Source organism: Podarcis melisellensis, assembly GCF_964234715.1.
Source record: "Podarcis melisellensis genome assembly, chromosome: 1".
Taxonomy (NCBI): Eukaryota; Metazoa; Chordata; class Lepidosauria; order Squamata; family Lacertidae; genus Podarcis; species Podarcis melisellensis.
Window position 1 is genome coordinate 92,203,719 of NC_138528.1, and position 24,971 is coordinate 92,228,689.

Sequence of the window (24,971 nt, forward strand, 5' to 3'; positions counted from 1 at the left end):
CAATAACAATTGGTGCTTTGTTTCAGATTCCTGCTTAAGACTCTTCTGTTTGCACAGGCCTTTTCTGATGTATGGCTCAGTCACTGGTTATTGTGCATTGCAGCCAATATATTTGCTGAATACTTTATAGGGGGAGGGAAACACAGCAGCAACTTAGGATGGAATCATCTAGATTAGGGAACAGGGCTTAGGGACTCCTCCCCAGCACTGATGCTCTGACCAAATTCAGAGTTCTATGCCTGTATTTAAAAAAACGGGTTGCTGCTGTTTCTAAAAAAAGATTGGTAGATCCAGTCACATATCATGCATGGCATGGTCTTTTCTGTTGCTGTACTTGTAAATTATGTGTACAACATTTTTAAAACTTGCTAAGTTGTCCAAGACATCAGGGCTGGGGAAGTGGGATAATTTTTTGTGGAGGACTTTTGTGGCACTCTGTTGGCTCACACACACCAAATAACACTAATGATAATTTTATACTACTATTTCCGTTATTAAAATATGAAATTATGCTACTGCTGCTTCATCACCGCCTGTTTATAGGACAATAAAAATGCAATGGTTTCCTATGGGGTTAGTTTAATCACTATATAGCACCAATAACAAAATGTGTATTTGGGAAACCTCAGTGCAACGAAAACTAGTTGCTGACACATTGAGAGTTCAAGTTCAAACTGCACAGACAATAAAGATGGGAGAAGCAAATTGATACAGCAGATATTTAGAGGAAATCGTGAAATGCTGTTCCCTTAGCTCAAAACACACAATGCAATACAACTAAGGCATTAGGATAGAAAAGGAAGGTGAAGTGCTTGGCTCACTTTTTAATTCTTCCCCTTAACCAGCACTAAAGTCCAAGCGAATTTAACAGGCTTTAAAAATATACTGATGTGATTAACCTGAACCAAAACATAGTGCATACTTCAGAGAGCCGGGAGGAAAAAATAAGGAGGGGCATACCCAAATCTGTCAAATCTAAATAACATTGAGCTTTTGGGGTAGAAGGGAAGACTGCAGGGGTTGGGAGCAGCAGCAAAATTTGAATTCCTCAAAGCCTCTTTAGATTTGTGAAAAACAAGCACTTCAAACCTTTTTCAAATGTCCCCAAATACTAGGTATGCTAAATATTCTCCAAGAAATATCTCAGAATACCATCTGTAATATTCAACAGGGATGCAGTATTTTCTCTTGTAAACACTATGCTTTTCAAATGTACTGTACAATATAACATTTGAAAGCAAAGCATGCCTCATTATTTGCACTTTACTCCCAAATATTAACTGTGCTCTGGGTTTTTTTAATGTGTTTCATAGCAGAGTTTTCCCTCAGAAACACACAAAACCTACTAGTCAAATGAGGGCATTTACACCTCAGGCAATCAATGCCTGGCACAAAAATAAGAGATTACTGATGCAACACTTCTGCCTTTATCTGTAGTTTGCTTATCCTTTTCTAAAACAGAACAAAAGCAGCCCTTGACTATTTCCAGCATTTTAAAACAAATCCCTGCCTACTGATTAAGACAACTTCATTTCATCATTAGGTAATACAGTGAATTTTTAAGAAACCGTACTTACCGGTACTGCCAGCCTGTGACAAGATTTGTGTATTTCATTAAATAGCCCGATATATTTTCCATGTGGTCACTGTGACAAATATAAGAACAAAGTCCATCAGAAAAAGAGTAATAATGACAATGAAAACATTTCACGTAGAAGTTCTGCAATTTCATATTTGCAGCCTAAATCTTCTTCCAATAACTTTATTTTTAGAAGCTGACTCTAAGTCAGCATTAATGTCAAATGACTCTGAAACAGAGACTGCTGCAAGTGCTTGGTCTTCTCCTTGTCTTTGCAGTGTGGATTCAGAACAGGAGATGCTTTACACCTACTACGCAGATTAAGGGGAGCCAATTCCAGCATTACTGACACAGAAACCACTTTGAATCTGCATTAAAATTACGCGGCACATCTCATTTATAAAGCTTCAACATTAAGATTAAATTACTCAACACACTTAAGGTTTCTAATTTCCCCCAAGATTATGTCTGGGCTCTTGGACAACTTTTCACTATGAAAATTGTTCTTAACTAAGGCTGAAAAGAACAGGCTTAACAGAATGGAGTTAAGCAAATCCATCACTGGGCACTAGTAATTAAGGAAAGAGTTGTTTTCATTTCCAAACTCACTGTTCTTGGAACCTCTAAGTGCACATTATAAATTATAACTCTCATTGGAAAATGGAATATTTGGTGCAATTCCAAAAATCTAAAAGAAAGCTCTGAAACCCTGCCATGGTTCAGAAGATCATAGGCTTGTTTACATGTTGCACTGAACACAGATGCAAGCAATCTTTACATACGTGCAAGTGTTTGTGCAAGCCTGTGCACTTCCTAATTGATAAAGGTAAAGGTAAAGGTAAAGGGACCCCTGACCATTAGGTCCAGTCGTGACTGACTCTGGGGTTGCGGCGCTCATCTCGCTTTATTGGCCGAGGGAGCTGGCGTACAGCTTCTGGGTCATGTGGCCAGCATGACTAAGCCGCTTCTGGCAAACCAGAGCAGCGCACGGGAACGCCGTTTACCTTCCCGCCGGAGCGGTACCTATTTATCTACTTGCACTTTGAGGTGCTTTCGAACTGCTAGGTTGGCAGGAGCAGATACTGAGCAACGGGAGCTCACCCCGTCGCGGGGATTCGAACCGCCAACCTTCTGATCGGCAAGTCCTAGGCTCTGTGGTTTAACCCACAGTGCCACCTATACGGCTCAACTAATCTGTATAGGCTGTGCACTCATTAAATGTTATATGTGAATGTCTGTAGAAGTGTACATATCAACTCTTTGTATATACAGATCATACACTTGTTGAATGTAACATCTGAACACCCTTCATATCTTAGCTTAATAAAGTAAGTTCACTAGGTGCAAATAGTCAAAAGCTGCTACCTCTCTCTGTCTCTGTCTCTGTCTCTCTCTCACACACACACCTCTCCCTCCCTCTCTCTGCCTAAGTGCATTTCTCCCTCACACAAACCACACATTCAAATATACCTCCCCCCTCAGACACATATATATCCATCTCTGTGCCCAACTGTGTAATTCTTAAAACACACAGTCCTTTCATGGGGTGAAGCAAGTGCCTTCTGTAAGCCACTCAGAGTGGCTGGGAAAACCCAGGGTATACCGGTAAATAATGGGCAGGGTATACCGGTAAATAATAATATCATTATTATTGAAATTATTATTTTTATTCTGCCAGTTCTAGGTAGGCAACAAACAAGCAATGAGGATGGGCCACTAGGCAAGCAAGGAAGTCATCCCTACCATTTCTCCCCCCTCCACAATCCTTCAGACCAACCAAATCCAAGGTGGCAGGCCCTACCAGCTCAACCCTGCCCCCCGCCCCCAAATATTGAGGGTTACCAAGCTGGCAGTCGTGGGTGCCATGGTGCCTGGAAGAACCAGGGAAGGCCTTCTGCATTGGTTATCCTCAATTTAAAGAGTGTGCCTGGGCCACTAATAAATGGGCCACAGCACCTACACCAGACGCCCTCCTCCCTTTAGACACTGGATTCCCAGTTAGTATCAGCTCCACCATCTATTCTATATATAGTTTGTTCTTCAGCCCAATGGGCCGCTAAGACATTGTTCCTAACTGAATCCGCTGTAAAGGAAACATACTGCTGTGTAATGCAAGTATATGGACATGTTACTGCCATCCTTTTGGCAATCTCTTCCAGCAAGTCCACATGGACACTCAACATAAGAGGACAGAATGAAACCCTGACATGCCAGCACAGAATTACCGAAGAGTGGAAGAACAATCCCTGATCCACCTATGAGACTTGCCCAATCAAAAAGGAGAGTTCCTCTTCTGGGTTCCTAACCCCAGTCAGATCCTATAACTGGCCCACCAAGTTGGGTTGATGTAACTCTGAAGTGATATTTCCAGCCCTGGTTAAAGTACATCAAACAATCAAACTGGAAAATCTACCATTCAATGAATCTCATGCTGTACTGGGAAGTTGTCAAGATAAAGCAATGCTTCTCCGTGGTCACTTGGGAGAAAAGCAGCCCTGCATGCCTAAACACCAGAAATAAATATTTTAAAAACCTATAGAAACTCTAAAAGACCTATAAAAATCCAAAATCAGCATATCCCATACAGCTAAGGGCACAGCGATATTCTACTAGGCACAGCCTTACTAAGTAAGTCAGCACTGCTGGGTGCCTATTTCATGAGCAAAACACAGAACCTGCCCTAGATGCAAGCTGAACTGAAGCATTTACTAAATATAATGACCTATTTTTCATTTAGAATCCTACATCAAAGTGCCTTCCTTTAGAACTGCAGACACAGGGTGTGTGAATAATTGAAATAGCATAAAAGAATCAGAAACGTTACTCAATTCAAGGGTGAGAAAGAGCAACACATCTTATACTGGCGCAAACTGCCAATATTTTTAAAGTGTTGGATGGCACAGAACGTGGTGTCTAGTACTTTTTCTCAAATTACATCAACATAGAACTACCTTGCCACAATTTGTAAAGGTGAATTGCCGCAAGTTGTAGTTCAGAGGCTTGACTCTTTTAACAGAAACTATGGCAACAAAAGAATTAAGCCAAATCCATGATGAAAAAATTGACGAGTTACAGACAGAAAATATAGTAAAGATGAATGAGTGCGTGAATCAGTGACTGCCTCAGCAGAGTAATCAGGCATGTATATCATAAATCAGGTGGCTATGGTATTAAAATCTGGCTCCTATAAAATGCATGTTGCAACGTGGAGAAAGATAGATATTCCTTTGACCATCTTTTCTCTTTTACTACATAATAATTCTAGAACAGCATATTAAGATTTAATCATGTTAGTTTTGATGATTTAGTCAATGAAATTGACCATTTTACATATAGACATAGATCGGCCATAGTGGTGCAAGCATTAGGGAAAATACAAAAAAAGTCTCTTGGTATCCCAGTTGAAGCTTTGGTAACTGGTGAATTGGACTATTGGAATGCATGGGCTACCCATGAGGCTGATTTGGAAACTGCAGCTAATATAGAATTCTGCAGCCTGGTTTTTCCTTCTGGAGTAGTGAGACTAGTAATTTGGAACAATACTTTTATTGAAATCAGACAGCCACCAGTTTTGTTGCCTACTGAAAACACTTTTGTCAAAAACTTTTAGAGAATAATTTTGACCAAGTGTTGGTCATTCCTTCCATATTTTGTTATCTTTATAATTTTACAGTGTTTTCATGATTCTGTTGTACACCTCTATGGTTTTCAATGAGTTGGCAATGAGTTTGTGTGTGTGTGTGTGTGTGTGTGTGTGATAAAAATACACATTACTCTTGTCCATTAGGCCCTTGTATATGACAAAAAGCTTCATTCCATTGTTGTCTCTGGCGTTTTTCACCAGATTCTTTCTTTGCCCTTCCCACTTGCTGAAGAAAGTCTCTTTCCAAAAGGCTAGAGGAAATATTTCTAGCCATCAAGGTCTAACAAAAAATAAAATAAAAAAATAACCATATATTCTTTGCTGAGTGATTGGCTGCTGATCACAGTAAATGAGCTGAACTTGTAACAGCATCTCTGTCTGTCTGTCTGTCTGTCTGCAATCAACCCAAATGACACGGGACACAAGAGATTCTATCCAACATGGCACTACATTTAATCCTTACATCAGTGCAAGGATTTCTAATTGCACAATGGAACCTTCTCCCATGCACCCCCTAGATTTGTTCCATGGGTTCCATTTGTTCCATGAACACTCCTGAAAAATTTAAGGAGGGTACAAGGCATACAGTGTGGGAGGGGGAAAGGGGAGAAGGTCCCAATGTGCAAGAAGAAATCCTTGACGGGAAAGGTTAGTTGAACGTTACCCATTATGTTCCAGCTTCCTCTGGTTCAGCAAAAGCATTACTTTTGCTAATACTATATTAATTTACCGTAATTATGTACCAGCAAGGTAGGCAAACAACAGTATGTATCAGAAGAAAATGCACTAGCTATGAAAGTCACCTCCAGGAATGTTAATGTGTCCCAAACTTTGGTTTTAAATGCAAGCAAGAAGTAGCACTATCCTGATTGACATTCACAATACAAATCATTCCGTGCTACTGTTCAAGAGCACTTCTTAGTTAAATACCCACTATCTGAAGAAAAGAAAGTCATTTTTGTCCAGCATCTACAGGAGAAACATTTAGCTTAAGAACCACTTAAAAGAGTTAATGCACTGCTGCCTCCCTGAAGTGTTGGGAAACACAAGAGTCTCTGCTTACCCTGTAAACACAACACCACAAAATCTCAGCAAATGTGTAATGCCCCCCACACCACCTATTGTTTTTTTCATGAGGTCACGTAGGGACAAGAGGGTACTTCCTGCACTCACCAAAACACTCATCCCACCCCTTTTCCTGTTAACTTGCCCCTGCAGGAGGGGAGAGGAGTACAAAACAGGCAGTAACCACAAGCAAATAAGACTTGGCCAGTCTAAAACAGATTTTCAAAAACTGCCGTAAGAAAAATCTCAAGACTGGCAAGCTGTCCTTTAAGCATCCCCAACTGTAACAGGCAAAAACAAGATAGGTTGTTTACTTCAGGTCCAAGAAAAGTGGACTGAAGCTCCAGAAAAGGAAAGGAGCACAGCCCACTGGCCCGGGTGATGCTTATCTATCTGTAGAAAACCAAACTTATAATGGGGAAAAAACAAGCTGCTTTGCTGTGCTGATGCCCCAAGCTTAGTGTGAAGAGTGGGGAGGACTTGCACCTAACTGGGAGAGATGAGGGCATGAGATAACTCTGCCACTGGTCCTGAGAGAGGAACAGTCAGGGGTGCGAGAAGAAGAGATCAGGGAAACTTTCGTGCTTCCCTTGGCAACTGTCCATATCTCACATTTTAAAACCCATTGATCTAATGCAATGAACCTTACAAAACAGCTCTGTTCTAAAACAGTACAACTTATTTATATCACAGGCAGGAAATGCAGTATTAGATCCTCTACAGAGCACTGTGAGGATAAGGAACAGAGCCCACAACACCAAGATTTTGCAACACAAAACTACTTATTTGTGGCAGTTCCAGTTGCTAAACCCTGCTGCTTAGCCTGCATCAAAATCAAATCATGTGAACTAGCTCTCTCTCTGAAATTAAAGTGCTTAAAATGAGGAGCTACACTCCCTACTCACTGCTGAGAAGCCTAGAACAAGCAAACAGTTCACAATCAATTTGCAGTTCTGAAACAAATCGCTCACATTTCTGGCCAACGTGCACCACTTAGAAAGTAGCTCTCCTATCAGTCTCTGAAACCTACCTTTGAAGGGTCTTTGAAGAAAAAGCATAGAAAAACAGAACAAGCCCATAAACAAAGGCTCATTTCCTCTCAGCTAGAAAGTGAAACATGTTTTTAAGCAGAGGTTGTAAGCCTTAGTGCTGAAGGTCTGTTTCTAGCCCCTTTTACATATCCAACTCCTCCTGCCCTGCCCAGAATGGGTTAGTTAGTGTCTGTAGATGAGAAGCATGCGTCTACATCCTCATGACCAAGTTAAGAGTCTTGTATGCTTCCACTTACTTTGGCACAACAGTCAACAACCCTCACTGACTTGCTATCTAAGGCATGTTTTAAATTCTGAACTGAGCAGCGTGAACTGTTGAGATAACCGAAGGCCACTTCAAAATGGCTCAATGAAGCAGCAGTTTCAGGACTTGATCTGAACTAGAAATCAGTTACAGCATTCACCCCTGAAACATATCACACACAATATCAGTACATGCCTGCAGCTCAGGGAATGAAACCTCTCAGACCTGGCAACTCCAAAGGCTGCAGCACATATTGCGTGTCAAAACCCCTCCCACCAGAAAGAAAGACACAGGACACGATGTTTAAGTTTAATGGGCATGAAATGGCCACAACTTTATTGATTATAGAATTGAAGGTATTGGCCCTAGGCATTGGCCTCTATCCGCTACCCGGCATGATGTCCAGGAAGGGTTAACACAAACCGTGGGAGGCCCCTGTTGAAGTACGCCAACTAGGATCCCACGGGTGTCACCGCTTGGGGCGTGCCGGGGGCCCTTACCTAGCTAGGTTTCGGACAAGACAACGCCCCTCGGAGTCCTCTACCGGACTACCCAATTTCCTCGGGGAAGGTGATGGCGTTCCTTCCCCCCCATCCATTTGCATAACAATAGAACCCCAGCCAATGCCTAACCGCCAATACAGGGAAAGTTGTGACGTTTGCTATGAGGTAGGCGAAAAAACCAACTGGTCGAAGATCGCCAACTTGGAAAAATTCCTACCAGGCCCCTTGCGGCGACCAACCGAAGTCCATAGCAAGGTCATGACGACCTACGGCTGCCTAAGCGTCTAAGGGTGGGTGGGATGGGAAAACCTCTCAGCTGGTCGGGAGTGAAGAGGGCGGACCCTGGGCGTGCCCGGCTTAAAATACCTTAAGCCACGCCTCCCCCCGGCCCGCCGATAGGCGGGCAGGGTCACGAGCACGCCCAGGGATTCCCCCAATTCTCGCGGGGGCCAAGGTCAGCCCCCGCGCTTGGGGGGGGAGGGGCTAGACCGCAACCCCCTCTCCTCTCCAGGGTCGGAAATGGCTTTATGTGTGGCAGATGAACATTTATTACCATGTGTATAGGCAGTGGAAAAGAACAGACAGTTTCACCTTTCTAGTGCACACACCACATTTTTGTGTGTGTACACAGAACATTTAGGCTGCTGTCTTATGCATGTTTACTTGGGAGCAACTCAGTGGAACTTAGTTCTAAGTTAAGTATAGACAGGATTTCACTACTAATGTGTGAAGCAGCCCTTTTTCTACTTTCAATTGTACCGTGTGGCCATATTTTTCAAAAGCTGAAAATCTGAAGTTGTACTAAGGAAACACATTTCACATTCAGAAGAGATTATTCAAATGTAGTTCCTGCAGAGAGACTGAAAAGAATGCCAGCTAGTGATAAAGCTAAACTGATGCTCAATAACAAGAATGAATTCTAAGGATGATACTCCAGGTCAGCTCTTAGCCCTTCAGTTCCTAAAAGTTCTTCTTCAAGAAACAGGATGCTGTCACCTTCTCTTGGAGACTAGGACTTTGCGTGTTGTTAAACAATGTTCTCCAGGCATATGGGAAGGTTAAAGAGAAACACACCCATCCCCCATGAAACTATTCTGTTGAAATCCTAAGCACTTAAGACATGGAAGAGAAGGAGTGGAATTTTCCACATCTTATAAATGGGCCCAACCAATTTGTTTGCATCCCACAGTTGGAACTATGGCACAGGGAACCAGCACAAAGGCAACTCCCAGAACAGAGGTGAGTCCAGTCAAGGTCAGGCACATGAGCTGGAGTTGTTGACCAACAGGAGCCAAGACAAAGTACATAGAGAAAGAGAGATCTTGGGAGCTGTTGTACCAGCAAAGGTCAGTCAGAGATTGAGATGCTAGTACAGATAGATAAACTCCTTCCTAATCAGCAGCTGACTGCATGATACAGCTGATGCCTCCTCCTCTTGAGTAGGCTTGTCCTTCTGAAGCTACCTTGCAATCACTCCTTTGTCAATTCATTAACTACCACAGGGCTTGCCTTCATCTTAGTTCATGGGAGTTCGGCATGAAGGGGAAAGAGCCTGGGTCCATTTTACATGTGGTGCAGCAGCTCATCAGGGGCTCCAAGAGAGTCAGTGAGGTGTAAGAGTATTGGACTATGACTTGGGACTCCAGGGTTCAAATCCCCACTCAGCCCTGAAGCTCGCTGTGTGACCTTAGGCCAGTCTCCATCACTTATCATAACCTACGTCACAAGGTTGTTGTGAGGCTGAAATGTGGAGGAGGAGAGCTATGTACATCATCTTGAGCTTCTTGGAAGATAAAGGTGGTACATACATTTAACTAACTAACTAACTAACTAATTAATAAGGTGTCCTCATTATCTGGAGAGTTGGGTTGTTTAGGGCACCCTTCAAGTGTGCTGGGGCTTTCTGCAGGGTCCAAAGCCACTTGCTCAAATAAATATGCACATTTTTGTTATTTTTATTTGGTTGAAAGTAGAAAAGGAAATAAAGAAGGTGTATTGTACGAGACCACAAGGTGGTAAGACTCGGTTTTTTCAGAGTGATGAGAACAAATTGGACAATGCTCAGGGTAACCCATGAAGACAATGTGCGGCATTTATAGTTACCATTACTGGGTATAATTTCTAAGAGAATTGTAGTTCAGCACCACAGTAACTTAAAGGTTGGCTTCAACCATAATTCCAAACGCCCATGAGCTTCCAAAATCATGAAGCTAGATCACCCACTTACTTACTTACTTGCTCGCTAGTAGTTTGGATCTTCTATTTATTTCTTATATTTATATCCTGCCTTTCTTCCCAAGAAGAACCCAAGGCAGCTACAAATTTCCTCCAGGAGCAACAGCCAATTTCCGCAGCACTGAGTGGCTGAGAGTGCCTCACTAATCACTATTTAGTCCAAGGCTGCAGTCTGAAAGACATTTACTTTTAAAGTAAAAATGCATAGGATCTGGCTCTAAGTGCAACTGATGTTCACTATTCAGCCTCAGTCTCTTGCCTTTGGGAAGTGGGTCGTCCATGTACAGTACTTGTTGCTGAGTCCATACTGGAGGAGACAGCACCAAGGATTTCTCATCTCTAGAACAGGTGTCTGAATCCACCAAGTAAGCAGGTCAGTAACAATGCTGTTTCCCTAGTGCAGGCAAGTCCAAAAGACAAACAAACAACACTGCGCAATCTTTTCGGCTAACTCATGGCTGTCTGATCAGATGCCTGTGTGACAGATCTTGTCTATCAGTTCAGATTTTCAAGCCCCAAAGGTCATCCCAGCAACTCTGTCAGAGCATTACAAATCTCAGGGGGTCCTCATCTGCAGGTGTGCATTACTCATTATTTACATGGCAGTGTACATTCACATCATGCTTCACAGACAGTTCCCCTTGTTTTGCTACTTAAAGCAGGCTGCAGCCTTGTCAGAAAATATATATATATTCACATGGTTGAACACAAAAGTCAATTTATTAAAGTTTATACCCCACTAACCCAAAAAGGTTCTCATGAATTTAGTACAATGCAGTAAGAAATAGTGTTTCTGTGGAGACTTGGAATGGTAGAAAGATGTAAATACTCAGAGACATGAAAGGAGGAGAGGTCACTGCTTTGGAAGGGCAAGTCTGAAGGAACACAGACATAAAAATAGAACAGGGGAGTTAAATGGAGAGAGAGAGAGAGAGAGAGAGAGAGAGACAGAGACAGACAGACAGACAGACAGACAGACAAAAGGAATGTTAGGTAATGTAAAAGCACACACGGTAGCATGAAAAGGGGTTGGAAAAGCTCATATGAACAACTTGGACTCCATACATTAAAGCCCTGGAGGAAGCCTCCCTGTAATGACAGCTGTCTTCTTCTTATGAAGCTAAGATTCAGATCAAAGTTATTTGCGAAAAGTTAGCCTCTAATTTTAAAATACCAATATTGGTTCTAGCTGTGTCACTTTAAAGCAACTAAACGGAAACTTGATTTTCAGGAAGTACGATCTTAAGTAGGGCACCCATAAATCATTACAGAAGCACTGCAACCAATAAATCCAAAAGATGGAAACATAAGAAAAAGGTGGGTGAGGGTATCCCAGTGATTAGCAGCTTACTTACTGATGTCACAATCCAGCCCACTACCCAATTATGAGCTGTTTTCAGAGACATAGGACAACATGAATGAATAAGCTGAAGAGCTGGCCAGAAGAAAGGCAGCAGAGGAAAAGCAAACATGCCTGGCTCAGCACAGAATCACCAGGTAAGGGTCTTAAAGCAGAAAGAACAAGGAATAAGGAACCTTAAAGACTTACACAGATTGTGGCATAAGCTTTCGTTTGCCAGAGCCCACTTGGTCAGATTGTTAAAGCAATCATCTTAAGAAACACCATGGAAAAAATAAACAGGTCATGGTAATAGGTTCAAGCTCATTTTGAAGCTCCCAGCTGAGAATGAGAAACTGGTGCAAAGGTTAAAGTACACTGGGTAGGATACTATCTACATCAGATAAACTAATATGCTACAGGCTCTGTGCCCTAACAAGATCAGTCTCAGCAGCTCAACAACTAAAAATTCTTTATTATTTGGAACATGAGGTGCCTACAAACTGAACTTGGGGAACCAGTCAGAATCAAATGTCTTTCGCAAGTGGAAGCCAAGAGGAGTTTGTCAAAATAAAAATCAGAACAGAACATTGTACGTGAGGGAAGATATACAAAATAAAATAGGAAAGGAGGAAAGGAAAGGCTGGGATTTTTGAAAGCATCAGAGAAAACTAGCCATCAACAAATTACGCAAACAAACCACCTTACTCATCAGAACAGCAGACACTTTCAATTTAATGGAAGCTCTGGCAAAGTCTCAACAGTCTAATCTCCATTAGGTCAATTATTACTACCTATAGAATTCTAATGCACCGTCCAATACCCTAATATGAAAAAACACAGGGTTAAAAACTGGGAAAGATTCAACAACTGTGTTAAGGAAACCAATACTGTATCCCGATTTTCATTTTCATGACTTGCAACCTTAAAAAAGACACAGTGCCACCCGCTTATGAAGGGTTAAACCACACATGTGATTTTGTCCAGAGCACATTGTAAGTATTATACAAATATACTCTTTGACCCCATAGTCATTTCCAGTAGCCCAATCACTCTAAAGTGAGCTAATGTACCCAGTCTGCCTTTCCCTATTTTACTTTTGAGTCAGGTTTGCAAGAATCCAACAGTATCAACTTAAACTGCAAGTTGATACACATTGTACACAGTGGGGCAAACAATCACATTTTTAAATTTACACTAACTGATGGGATCTGAACTGGGAAATAGATATTTGGGTTCAGATGGATAGTGCAATGATAGCACCAGCTGTGGAGCAGTAAAAGAGGCAAAGTATCTAGGCATCATTAGGAAAAAGTCTGAAAATACAACACTTAGTATCATAATGCCCCAATATAAATCTATGGTGCAGTCAGATTGGGAAAACCATGTACCGCTGTAGTCACCCCATTTCCCAAAATGGACAGTGTAGAGCTGAAAAATGGCTTTGCTAAGAAGAAACACTAAAGCATTGGGGGCTTTTTAGTTTAGGGAAGAAAGACAAGCAAGGGCAAGGAGGAATACTCAAGAAATGTATCAAATAATTAATGATAGAGAGAAAATGGAGAGAGATAAATCTTTCTCCATCTTTCATAATACTGGATCACATGGGAAGTCAATGAGATTGATGGGCAGTAGGTTCCGGACAGAGAGAAACAAGTACTTATTCATGTAACGTTTACAATATAAACCTTTGGAATTCGCTCTCAAGATGTGGTCATGGCCTCTGGCTTAGACGGATTCATGGAGGACCAGCCCATTACCAAGCTACTGCCTGTAGCGCAACTGAACCTCCAGGTTTAGAAACAATATACCAAGTTGCAAGAGGGCATAGATACAACAGGAGTGGGGAACAGGTATTGCCTTCATGTCCTCCTTGCAGCATTCCTAGAAGCTTCTGACTGGCCTAGCCGTGTGACCCAGCAGGACTCTTAACGACCTTAACATTGCCTTTCTCTTTTTACTGTCCCAACAGACAAATGTTATGCTATGTAGTTATGTTGGTGCCTAGAATTTCCAAACATTTTTAAACTACCCATGCTTATGTGCTTCTAACTTCATTTAGCTCATTGAAGTTTCTGAGTGTTCTGTAGAAAAGTACTGTCCAAAAATAGTGGCACTATGGAGTCACACCGCAGATCTAAGATGATGCCACAGGATGACAAATTAGTCCCAAGTTCAAAATGAAACAAAAGTTGAAAATCATGTTACATGCACACAGTATTCGCCTGGTCAAGTTACAGATGACATCCTTTGATATTTGGTACATACTGAATGTTTAGAACTTAACTATTTCTTTGTGCAATCTCCTGGCACTCCCATTTTACTTGCCAAAGAAGATCCCTACAATTTAGGGATTTTTTTAATCAAGAGTTTGAAATGGCTTAAGTTGGTGTGTACAGCATCTAGCTTTCACACCCACATAACCTGTGAAGTACAGGCTTAGGGAAGATAATCTAACCTGGTATGTGATGAAATGCCAGAACAGAGAGAGTATTATAGCATTTGTGGCTATATAACAACACTGTTAAGACTCAGCATCAGGAATGAAGAGTCTTTTCTTTAATCTGGGAGTCATATTGATAATTTAAAAAGCAGCCAGCAATCTTACACATGTCCTGTCATCTGTCCCTTTCCCATTCCTCATAGACAAACAGAACTGTAGTGCATTATCCCTGGGAGAGCTCAGTCGGTACAGCATGAGACACTTAATCTTAGGTCATTGATTTGAGCCCCATGCTAGGCAAAAGGCTGCAGGGGGTTGGACTAGATGACCCTTGTGATCCCTTCCAATTGAAAAATTCTATGATTCTATTATTCTACTTAGAGGGCTATCTTCTCCCATCTAAACTAATAAATAATCTGAACCTGCCTAAAAATACAAAAGGCACAAGAAGACTGCATGCACAGTTAAATTAGACCAACCTGTCTAATCTGCAATCTATCATGAGAAAACTGGAATGTTCTAAACATTAATAAATTCCAGAATATTTGTCCAAGTTGCCTGAAATTTGGCATGGAGTATCTATCTATACACTGAGTACCATATGGCCAAATTTCAGACGGATCCATTACAAAGATGGTTGAAATATACAAGTTTCCCTTCTTAATAATTGTTGTGCTCCCTCATAATATCTGTTTTTTCCTTGTCTCTTCGAAGGAATTCTAAATTTAAGGAAATTGCAGGGGTCCTTCCTTCTTTTGTCAAAATGCATTGTGCCTTTATGAGTATATTACTTTTTAAATTACTACTTTAAATCCATCAGTTCAGGGTCAATCATCTTGAAAGACACAGTAAGTCCCTGATTCGAGTCTTTAGGGTGGAGCCTTTTCCCTAAGCAAAGATGGCTGCCACCAGAATAAGGGGGAAGCTGTTAAATGGCATGTAGATTACATAGCTCTAATGGCTGGACTAAAGCAAGACCACTTTCCATTTTCAATTGCCTTTTTTTCATTGTCTCCCAGGGCAGAAGTAAGACTTGTGTGGGAAAGAGTGGGAATTAATGCCTCTCTTTACTATTAGTTTTCAGCTTTTGGGGGGGGGTAGCAGGGGGTGGGCATCCAGTTGCCAAATCATACCTACACTAAAATCCTGAATTTCTCCATTAATGTTTATGAGCTCTTCTCACCTCCATCCTAGAGGACTTAAAAAATGGCCACTGTAATGTAAACCTAGAAACTTCCTATATAACCTATGAGATTCTTTTTCATATCTCTGCAGCGTATTGGGGGAGTGGTACATATATGTGTATCTGTTGTAACTATGTACAGTGGGGTTAAGTGAGCTTTGTTTATCATTTCAAAAGAAAATGGGGAAGAAATAAAAAACAGATTATCATTTTGTTTTCTCCTCATGTGCTCCCACACCTGCAGAAGCTTTAGTACATTAGAAAAGTCTGTATCCTTTTATTTCTGGCTGTCAATGTGCCTAAACTAAGACAGGCAGGCATGGACATGCAAGCCAGTAACTTTTGTAAACTTGTTTGCAACGCTGCCAAACAGCACATCATATCACATACAAATCCAATGTAGATGTAATTCATTAAGGGCTCTACAATGGATATGTCATAGAAGCACAGACAGCAATTATGGCTTATCTCATACCTATAAGGTTCGCTTGCACCTTTCAGTAGCAAGCATTTCAGTCTAGCCAAATCTGAAAAGAAAAAGACATCCAGATCTGAGAGATCTATCTTTGCCTGTTACTTTTTAATTTGATCCATTTTTTAAATATAATACAGCTCTCGAGTGCATGAATACCTGCATCATCCTTGATTCCCAAACATGCTGGCTGCGGCCAATGGGAATGGATTCCAACAAGAACTGGAGTGCAACATATTCCCTATCCATGCCTTGCACCGTATTGGCATTTGGTATTCAAAGGCATTTCCCTTACCTATCCAAATATCCCATAAATTGAACCTGGGATCCTCCATGTGGAAAGCATAGTATAAGGGTGGGGAAGCCTCAGGTAGCCCTCCATGCCTCTTTGTCCAGCCTTGACACACTCCCTGTGGCCCATGTCCCCATAGGGCCATGCCCCACACCTTTCTTAAGCGCACTTGTCTCTCTATAATGTGCCCTTTAACCCTGGCAATGTCTCCTGCTTGTAATGCATGGAGAGCTGTGTGGCTGTAGGTATGCAAAAAGCTCTGATTTTTTCATGATTGGAATGCAACCTACTGTACAAAGGTAAGATTTACAACCATTGCTCCACCACGTTTTGCTTCTGGCCCTGTGCACCACCGACCTTCAGGTTGAAAACAGTTCCTCCATCCCTAGCATATGCCCTACAGCTGACCTATAGGTCTCTGAGCAAAGCTTCTGGTGCCTGGTGCCTTCAGTATGTGTGTTACATTTCTCGAAAAAGGACTGGATGAGCATATTAAGAGGTAGCATGTTAATGTGTTACGCTTTGCTTTTCAGTCACAAGCTACATCATTTCCTTAAGAACCTTTGCAGTTGAAAGATCTCTTTGTCAAGGTCAGTACAGCTAGTTTTCAACATATGATCAAGCAAGTCCAAATAAGACGATTTAGATTATTTTTTAAAAAATAATGGAAATTACCATTAAAGCAGCCCTATTCAAGTATCATGCATATCTGGAAACAGAACACATTAATGGGGAGACAAGCATAACAGCTTCATCCTTATCTGAAGCGGTGAAACTCCTATATGCTTCTAAACCCCAGCTGCAGGGAAACACAAGCAGAAAGAGTGCTGATGCACCCATGTCCTGTTTGCAGGCTTGCCACAGACACCTGGCTGACCACTGAAAGAACAGGATACTGGGCTAGATGAGTCTTTGGCCTGATGATGCAAGGAATTTCTTGTGTTCTGTGCTCACTGATGATCACATGCAATGTAGAACCTTGGGAAATGTGGGGAGCCTATGAGAGGAAAAGCACGTGGGTGGCAGTGGGTGGAACTAGCAACACATCCCTAAAATCCCTGCTTATGCGTTATAGATCTAGGTTTTAATAACACCTGAGCAGGGTGTACCTAGCTCCACACCCAAATTCTCATAGTCCATTCTTTTAAAGTAGTAAATGCATAGCCCTTCTCGTTGCAAATAAAAAACTTACAAATGCAAAGCATGTGGGCTGTGCACAACCAATGGCTTTTTAAAGAGCTGGATATGGTATTGTAGAGCTATCATTGCCACACTGTGCCCCTCTCTATCACCCGTCGTGATTTTACTGCTTTCTGTAACATTTCAAGGAGATACATGGCAAAAGCTGTAACTAGCCCTCCGCAGTGTAGCTACCACAACTGCATTTTTTAGTGTGACAGTAGATGCCCATGAAAAATATCCCCTTTCCCTATCCCACCATACCTGGAGAAACTTTGGAAGCATTGTAATGTATTGTCTAAAAACAAATTTCTTGTTTAAGTAACAAAGGATATGTGCATATCCACAATGGCACACATTTGGTTCAGGTATGGGGAACCTGACTTAAATACCGTATTGGCCAGCATATAAGCTACTCCCGAATATAAGCAGCACCTTTAATATTTGGGGGGGGGGGTGGAGAGGAAAAAAAAGACAATACCCGAATATAAGCCGCTCCCTTAAAATTCCGCAGGCACTCACACCCATTCCGTTTTATCGTATGTCTGTTTCAACAGTGATATCGTAAAAGCCCATTTTTGTAAGGTCGCAAACTTAAGATGCACTTTAACTTTTCACGGTCGGAATTTGGGGGAAAAGGGAGGCTTATATTCAGGCCAATACGGTATGACTGTCGAAGCCTCCCTATCTGGCCAGGCAACACACCCTCCTGAGCCATACCCCTCACCAGCCCTGATTAGCACCCTTCTGAAGTGTCTTTTCCTGGATGAATGTGTCCTTGAACTCTGATAATGCTTCTTGCTTACCTGGGTGGAGGACAGAGGATGTGTGCATGCGAAAAAACTAGCCTACTGTACAAACGTAACATCCACATTTATTGCTCTGCCCACTTTCCCCTCTGGCCCCACTCATCATTAGTCTGGGGCCCCGGAAGGGAATGTGGCCCTCAGGCTGAAAACGTTTCCCACCCCAGTGCAGTTAGTTTTAAAATGTATCTGTGATTATAAATGCAGAATGTGACACCACGTACCTGCTCCTAAATTAAGAGTGTGATACTCCTATGGGACTGAACAGCAAGGAGCCCTCATTCTGCCTATCATCAAGACAGCAAAATACATCTCTCTCTCTCTCTACATTATTGGCTCCATTTGATGGCAATCAAACAACAACAAACACGTAGTTGTGTTACAGACCCAGTTTGGGATGGATTTGAGTGCTATACAAATGAAAATACACTTCCCAGCCCTAATTAAATTAGCTCTACACCACTCTCTCCCCCCTTCCCCTATTCTAGCATCTAAAATAAATAAAAAAATCCAGAGGTTACAAAGAAACCAAAGTTCTGCAGTCAAGAAGGTACAGCAAGTAAGGAAATGTGTCTAGTTTAGCACAACTTCATAAAGTTTTTGAAGCTTTAGTGCTGCAGTGTGTGGGCTGCAGTGTATGAAGTCAAGATTAAGAAACATTACTTGCTATGTGATCTATCTGCACGGCTTATTTCCTATTTTGTAACTACCGTTCCCTCATGCATTGTACCCTTCTGGGATGTTCCAAGTCAAAACTGGACAGTGAAAGAAAATTTCTGACTACCATTATTTGTCCGAAAAAGGCAAACGTTATCTTCAAAGCTGGTATAAAAGTTACCTTTCAAAGAAAGCTGATTTCCAAAACATTATAAACTAGCAGAATTGGAGCAACCTGGACTCCCAGATGAGGCTCATGATAATGAAAAGTTGTACTTTACAGATAGGACCAAGCCTGAATCCAAGAGTAGACTCTTTAAGTAGGCTGATTTTACATAGCTCATGATTTACCATGAACGTGGGAGATTTCTCCTGCTTTGTTTCCTCCCTCTGTAAGTGTGGGAGCAACAAAACACAATCCATGGCTTAGTATTATGTCTAAAGTGGGAGATCATAGTTTGGTTTGCTCAAACTTACTAGAATTGCTCAGTCTCAGGTTCATGTATCTACCATTTTTACTCTTCTCCTCCAATGCAACCATGAGAAGTTGGGAAGCAGTGTTTCTATTTTAAACTAATTGCAGTTTGTAATTTTGTCCAAACTGTGGTTAGTTTAAACCAGCACTCCAGATTTTGTTGAACTCAAATCAGCTCTGACTACTGGTCATGGCTGGGGTTGATGGGAGTGGGAGTCTAACATCTGGAGTTACAAATGTTAGCCCCCCTGGTTTGAATTTCAGTTTGTCAAAACAAGTCAAGATCAAGTTGTGGTTTCTGATCCTGACTTGTTGGAACAAACCATAGTTAAAACAGCAGTCCCTGCTTTGGATGAAACACAGTTGGTTTAAAATGAAAGTGGATACTTCCAATTTCCTGCTTACAGCTTCATGTTCAATTGAGGAGGGGAGGGGAGGAGGAAGCAGGTTTGTGTATGGAATTCTAAACTATAATCTGTCTGAACCAGGTGAATGCCAAGAACTAAGTGATTGGTTTCATTTTGTCATGTATGAAATCATTTACCATGTTCAAAGAAAATTCTAATAGCTTCAAGGAGTAATGTGCTGGCAACTTAGGAGGAGAAAGTGTAATGTAACATTAGAAGTGAAAATTCAAAGTGACATGCTTTAGGGGAGTTGAAGCTGGTGCTTAGCAATGTCCTGACATTTAAAAACAACAACAACATTCCCTAAACATACTTTCTCACAATTGCTTTAAAATGAAAACACAATGACAAGGTATTTAAGGAGCATCAAAGTAGATACATTTAGTGAATTCATTGGGGTTTATTTTCTAGTACGAATGGATATGATTACACAATTGATGTATAGAACACCTGCAATTCACAAATCAATCTTATGGGAAACTGCCTTATACCAAGTCTATTGAGCTCAGCATTGTTGACTAGACCAGATATTAACTGACTGTAAATATTAAAAATCAACTGAATGTGAAATAATGAAATGCCTGTATGGGGATGATGTGTATTCATTTTTGTTTCCTTACATCAAGGAACAGGACATATAGTAATATCTAGAAAGAAACAAAGTCTATTTTGCACAAGTCTCAGTGTTATTTCACACACGGGGAGAAATTCAATGTTACGCTTTCCTTTCCTGACTGTTCCATCAGTGGAAGCATTTCTACATTTATCTACTATATATTTTGGAAAGTTCCTTGCATTTGGACATCTCTTCAGATATCATAACCAAATTTTGCATAACCATTTCTGATATCAAGGAGCAGGTTTTCGTCTATGTTTGGATATAACTGATGCCACTTTGAATCAGAATGGAAGACTGAATCTTTCAAAACTGCACTGATTTTAATTACTGATTTCAAAATTGTACTGATTTTGGGGGGCTTCTTAGAATTCCCAAGCAACCCTGGGTACAAAGCTGCTATTTTTAGGTATGCAGGCAACTCTCAACTAACTCTGGGGTTATGTTCCGGGAATAGCGCCTAAAATCAAAATCATATATAGTCAAACACACTGGCAGTTCCACCTGCCATTGAACCCAAAGTTTTTAATCTCAGATGCCCGCCCCCTTTCCATTTTCTTTTTAATTGGTAAATGAGTGAAGCTGAATGCACACTAGTTAAAAGCATGTAATTTGTGAGTTACCTGTATACCCAAATATGTAAGCAGCTCTTGCCAAGGGACAATTTAAACATTTGTCAAAGCACTAAATGCTTTAAAGTACAACCCAAAGGAGTGCAATGGTAAACAGGCAGAAGATCGCAGTTCCACCACATGTGTCCACTGAGTATTCCGGCATATTTAGAAACGTAAATTCCAGCACATCACATTTTACTGTGTCATCATTCCAAAGCCCTTCAGAATACAAAATAAAACACTTGCAACTTTAGGGTCAGGCCTCCGTGGTGAAAGCACACCGGATGGTTTTAGGTGTATGCTTCCCATTTCTCAATACTCCCCCCTCCCCCCTAAAGAAAGAACCACCACCCACTTAAGATACCAACAAGTCAGTCCCCACTAGGCTTCAGCAGAGATACTCACCTATACTGCCAGCTTTTGGTAGTGCTTCCTCCTCTGCTACTGCTGATCCCACCACTGCTGATGCCACTACTACTGCTGCTCTTGCTTGTGCAGTTCTGGGCTGGGATCAAAATCTCCAGCTTGCCTTCACTTTCAGACACTTTCATCGCTGTCGGTGGCGCTGCCGGAGCCGTAGACACAGGCTCCCCACTTTGCATGGTGGGGCCTGTCGGGCCCCTGCCCACCCAAGGGTGGGAGAGTGCAACAAGCCAAGTCAACAAGGGCTCGGGGAAAACTTTTTTTATCAAGGCTGTCAAGTATCCTTAGAAAAAAACGAGGGGTCACTCTGGAGTAGAACTTTTGTGAATGGGGCCAAATGTGGGCCAGAGATGGAGCAAGTCTATGGAAATAAGCTCGAATGACAGCTTTGAAGGGGGCACAGGGAGAATATGGAGGGGGAAAGAGCCAGGTCTGGGGAAAAGGCCAGGGATCCAACAGAAGAGTTTCCTGAACACTCAGAGAATGAATCGGGAGCAGGGCAGCCAGCTGCGTTGGCAACGTCCAGGCACTCGCTCCCTAGGCGTGTTTAAACCGGGGGAGCAGCTCCGCGCACCTCAGTATCCCATGGGAGCGCAGAAGTGGGGTGGTAGGGAGACAGCGGGAAATTCCTCAATTGTTCAGAGAGGCGGGATGCTGGCGCCGAAAGGAGGGCGGCCGCCTGGGGTTTGTACCTCCTTCCCCCAGAGGCTGCCTGCCTGCCTGCCTGCCTGGGGCTGGTCTCTCACCATGAACCGCAAACGCCCCTCCTGCAGCCCCCTCCCTCACTCGGCCAGGCTCCGTCTTCCAGGGTTGGCGGCGGCGGCTCGCAGCCCACACGAACCGAGGGCAGCAGCAGCAGCAGCAGTGGCGGAGCCGCTCCCACCCCTTCCGGGTCAGGCTTAGCCGCTCCCCGCCGCCTTCGTCCCTGTTTCTCCGCCCCGTGAAGGCCGAGGGCGGGCGTGAGCGCTGGCGGCGCCATCTTTGTTAAGGGAAACGGGGGCGGGATGCCCTGACATAGGAAGGAGGAGCTGGCAGTAATAATAACAATAATTAATAAATAATAACGAACAATGATAATAATACCTGCCTAAAACACCAGAAGGCTAACATAAAGGGCCTTTAAATCAAACATTGTTTGTTTGTTTGTTGTCCTCTTATTTCTGAGGAAGAAACCGAACTTGGAGCAAGGGTGTGACTCAGCTGCACGCCAACGCGCCCTCTGAGTCCACGTCTGGGTGTATGGAGATCTATCTATTTTCACACAGCCTCTTATATTTTAGTTCTCGTCTGCTCCGTATTGTTCACGACGTTCTTTGCAGCCCCAGCAGCTCCAGTCTGCTGCAGCAAAATGAAAAACAAAGGGCTTGTGACCACTTTTTAGCCCGAACCAGACTAAACCCGTTGAAATTAATGGGCATGGCTAACTTAAGTTCATTCATTTAAATAGCGTGCTCTAACTTAGCTGGCTGCAACCCAATGGATTTTGTGGCATCTAAAAAGGCTAGCCAATTGTGACGTATAAGACTTTTTGGACCAGAACATGCTTGATTGAAGCTAAACTTATATTTTAAAAAGCCAAATTATTCTGTTCTTTTCAGCTAAAGATAAAGCCAATTTAAATATGAAAACAAGTGTAGAAGAGCCTATTGATATTTTCTGGGCCCATAGAGTTGGTGGAAGTTGTCTGAGCCACCTGGAAGGTACCACCAGTGTCTACACTCTTGTTGTTGTTTAGTCATGTCTGACTCTTCGTGACCCCATGGACCAGAGCACGCCAGGCACCCCTGTCTTCCACTGTCTCCCGCAGTTTGGTCAAACACATGTTGGTAGCTTCGAGAACACTGTCCAACCATCTCGTCCTCTGACGTCCCCTTCTCCTTGTGCCCTCAATATTTCCCAACATCAGGGTCTTTTCCAGAGAGTCGAGTCTTCTCATGTGGTGGCCAAAGTATTGAAGCCTCAGCTTCAGGATCTGTCCTTCCAGTGAGCACTCAGGGCTGATTTCCTTAAGAATGTTTGATGTTCTTGCAGTCCATGGGACTCTCAAGAGTCTTCTCCAGCACCATAATTCAAAAGCATCAATTATTTGATGATCATCCTTCTTTACGGTCCAGCTCTCACTTCCATACATCACTACTGGAAAAACCAAAACTTTAACTATACGGACCTTTGTCTACACTCTTATATTGCCCCAAAAGTTTAGCCATTCCTATATGCTACTCAGTAAGACAAAGCCATGGATCTTGCTGCCTTGGGATCCTACCTGTGCTGCAAAAACACAGTGGACAGTCACAGATGGAGAAGTATTCCTCATTCATCCCTGTGTGACACTGCATGGCTTTTCATTACGCACAATGCCTGCTATACTTGATGAAATAGGTTGTTCCCTATGAGATCTAAACCAACTGAGACTGCTATACTAAACATACTCCCTAGAGCGTAAGCCTGTTTATAGACAATGGAGCTTACTTCCTAGTAAAATGCACACAGTTGTGCTGTTAGTCTCTGTGATGTCCTAGTATAGGAGTGGAGAACCTATAGGCATTCAGGCATTATTGCATTTCAGTTTCCTATCAGCCCCAGTCCAGGTTGTCAATAATAAGGGATTCTGGGAGCTGAATGCATCTGTATCCAACACCTGGAAGGTCACAGGTTCCCTACCCTGCATTTAGTGATTTTCCTCCTATAAAAATATGCATATTTTTGGCTTGCAATACACTAGAAATAAAGGCTCTTTCACAAGGCAGCAATTGAAAAGTCCTGGCTGGATACCGACAGTTTCCATTGTGAGCATGACAGCTGCTTTCCATATGATGGTTGTTAACATTCTTTGCCTTTCAGGTTTCAAATATTATATATGTGCAATATATAATATTGATGTACATAATATAATATAATATACAGTATACTAGATTGGCTAACAGATTCTAATAGACAAGGCATTAGAAAACCTTTAACTTTTAATATAAAAAGTGAAATAACTACCTGTAATTATATGTTCATGTAAGGGCTTCTTGATTACAAAAATTAAGTTATTTATTTGCATATGCATAGTAGTATGTGTCTTCCCTAACAGACTACTTTCAAATCTTCCAGCAATAGGTGCGGTCTGTTCTTTAATAGTTCCCCAGCATTAATATTTAGGCAAACACAATAACATAAAATGAATCAAGTCTTACACCTGAAGCACACTAAAACCAAAAGAGAATTGTAGATTGATTTTATTTAGCTGCTGTTTCCCTCTAGTGACCAAACTAAATACTACATGTGAAAGAAGAGAAGCCAGTACAATGTCAAACACCTGTTTTTTAATGGTGATGATGAAACGTCTTTTTTATCTTAAGTTTTACCAAATCATGACACACAAAATTCACATAATTCTCACATTAAGAGATAGGTGAACCACCACACCTCTACCATATGATGTGACAGGTTACATGTTTCAAGCGGAGGATGTGGCTGGGTTGCAAAGTATTGATTTACATGACACTTGATACTAGTTGGTTAACATAGTTTATGCCCTGAAATGCTGCAGCCAAAGGGATTGTTCAGCTGTTGGGAGACCCATTCAGTGGCGTAGCGTGGGTTGTCAGCACCCGGGGCAAGGCAAGTAATTTGCACCCCCTACCCGTGGATTTGCACACCCTAACCCTAACCCCCAGATGTTGCGCCCGGTGCGGCCGGCCCCCCCCTGCACCCCCCACGCTACGCCACTGGACCCATTAAAGGGTTTTCATTAGTGCT

At 42.2% G+C, this 24,971-nt stretch overlaps 2 protein-coding genes across 6 annotated transcripts in view; one reads left to right on the forward strand and one right to left on the reverse strand.

The window, feature by feature from the left end:
• Nucleotides 1–22,098, reverse strand: part of OSBPL11 (oxysterol binding protein like 11) — a 45,638-nt gene extending 23,540 nt beyond the window's left edge. Inside the window, exons 1-2 of one of the 3 annotated variants that reach the window (XM_081925018.1) lie at nt 21,210–22,098; nt 1,578–1,646 (exon numbers count right to left, since the gene is read on the reverse strand). In XM_081925018.1, coding sequence (XP_081781144.1) covers nt 1,578–1,646; nt 21,210–21,406 — 266 coding nt within the window. In that variant the 5' untranslated portion in view covers nt 21,407–22,098. Of the gene's footprint in view, nt 1–1,577; nt 1,647–7,317; nt 7,472–11,870; nt 11,944–21,209 lie in introns of those variants that run through there. The other 2 variants (XM_081925019.1, XM_081925020.1) reach the window with 2 other exon arrangements.
• LOC309377682 (glycerol-3-phosphate dehydrogenase 1-like protein) overlaps nt 11,711–24,971 on the forward strand; it is a 29,692-nt gene continuing 16,431 nt past the window's right edge. For all 3 annotated transcript variants that reach the window (XM_081925311.1, XM_081925310.1, XM_081925312.1), the window contains exons 1-2: nt 11,711–11,818; nt 16,584–16,640. The gene's annotated coding sequence lies outside the window, so the exon portion shown is untranslated. The remainder of the gene's footprint in view (nt 11,819–16,583; nt 16,641–24,971) is intronic.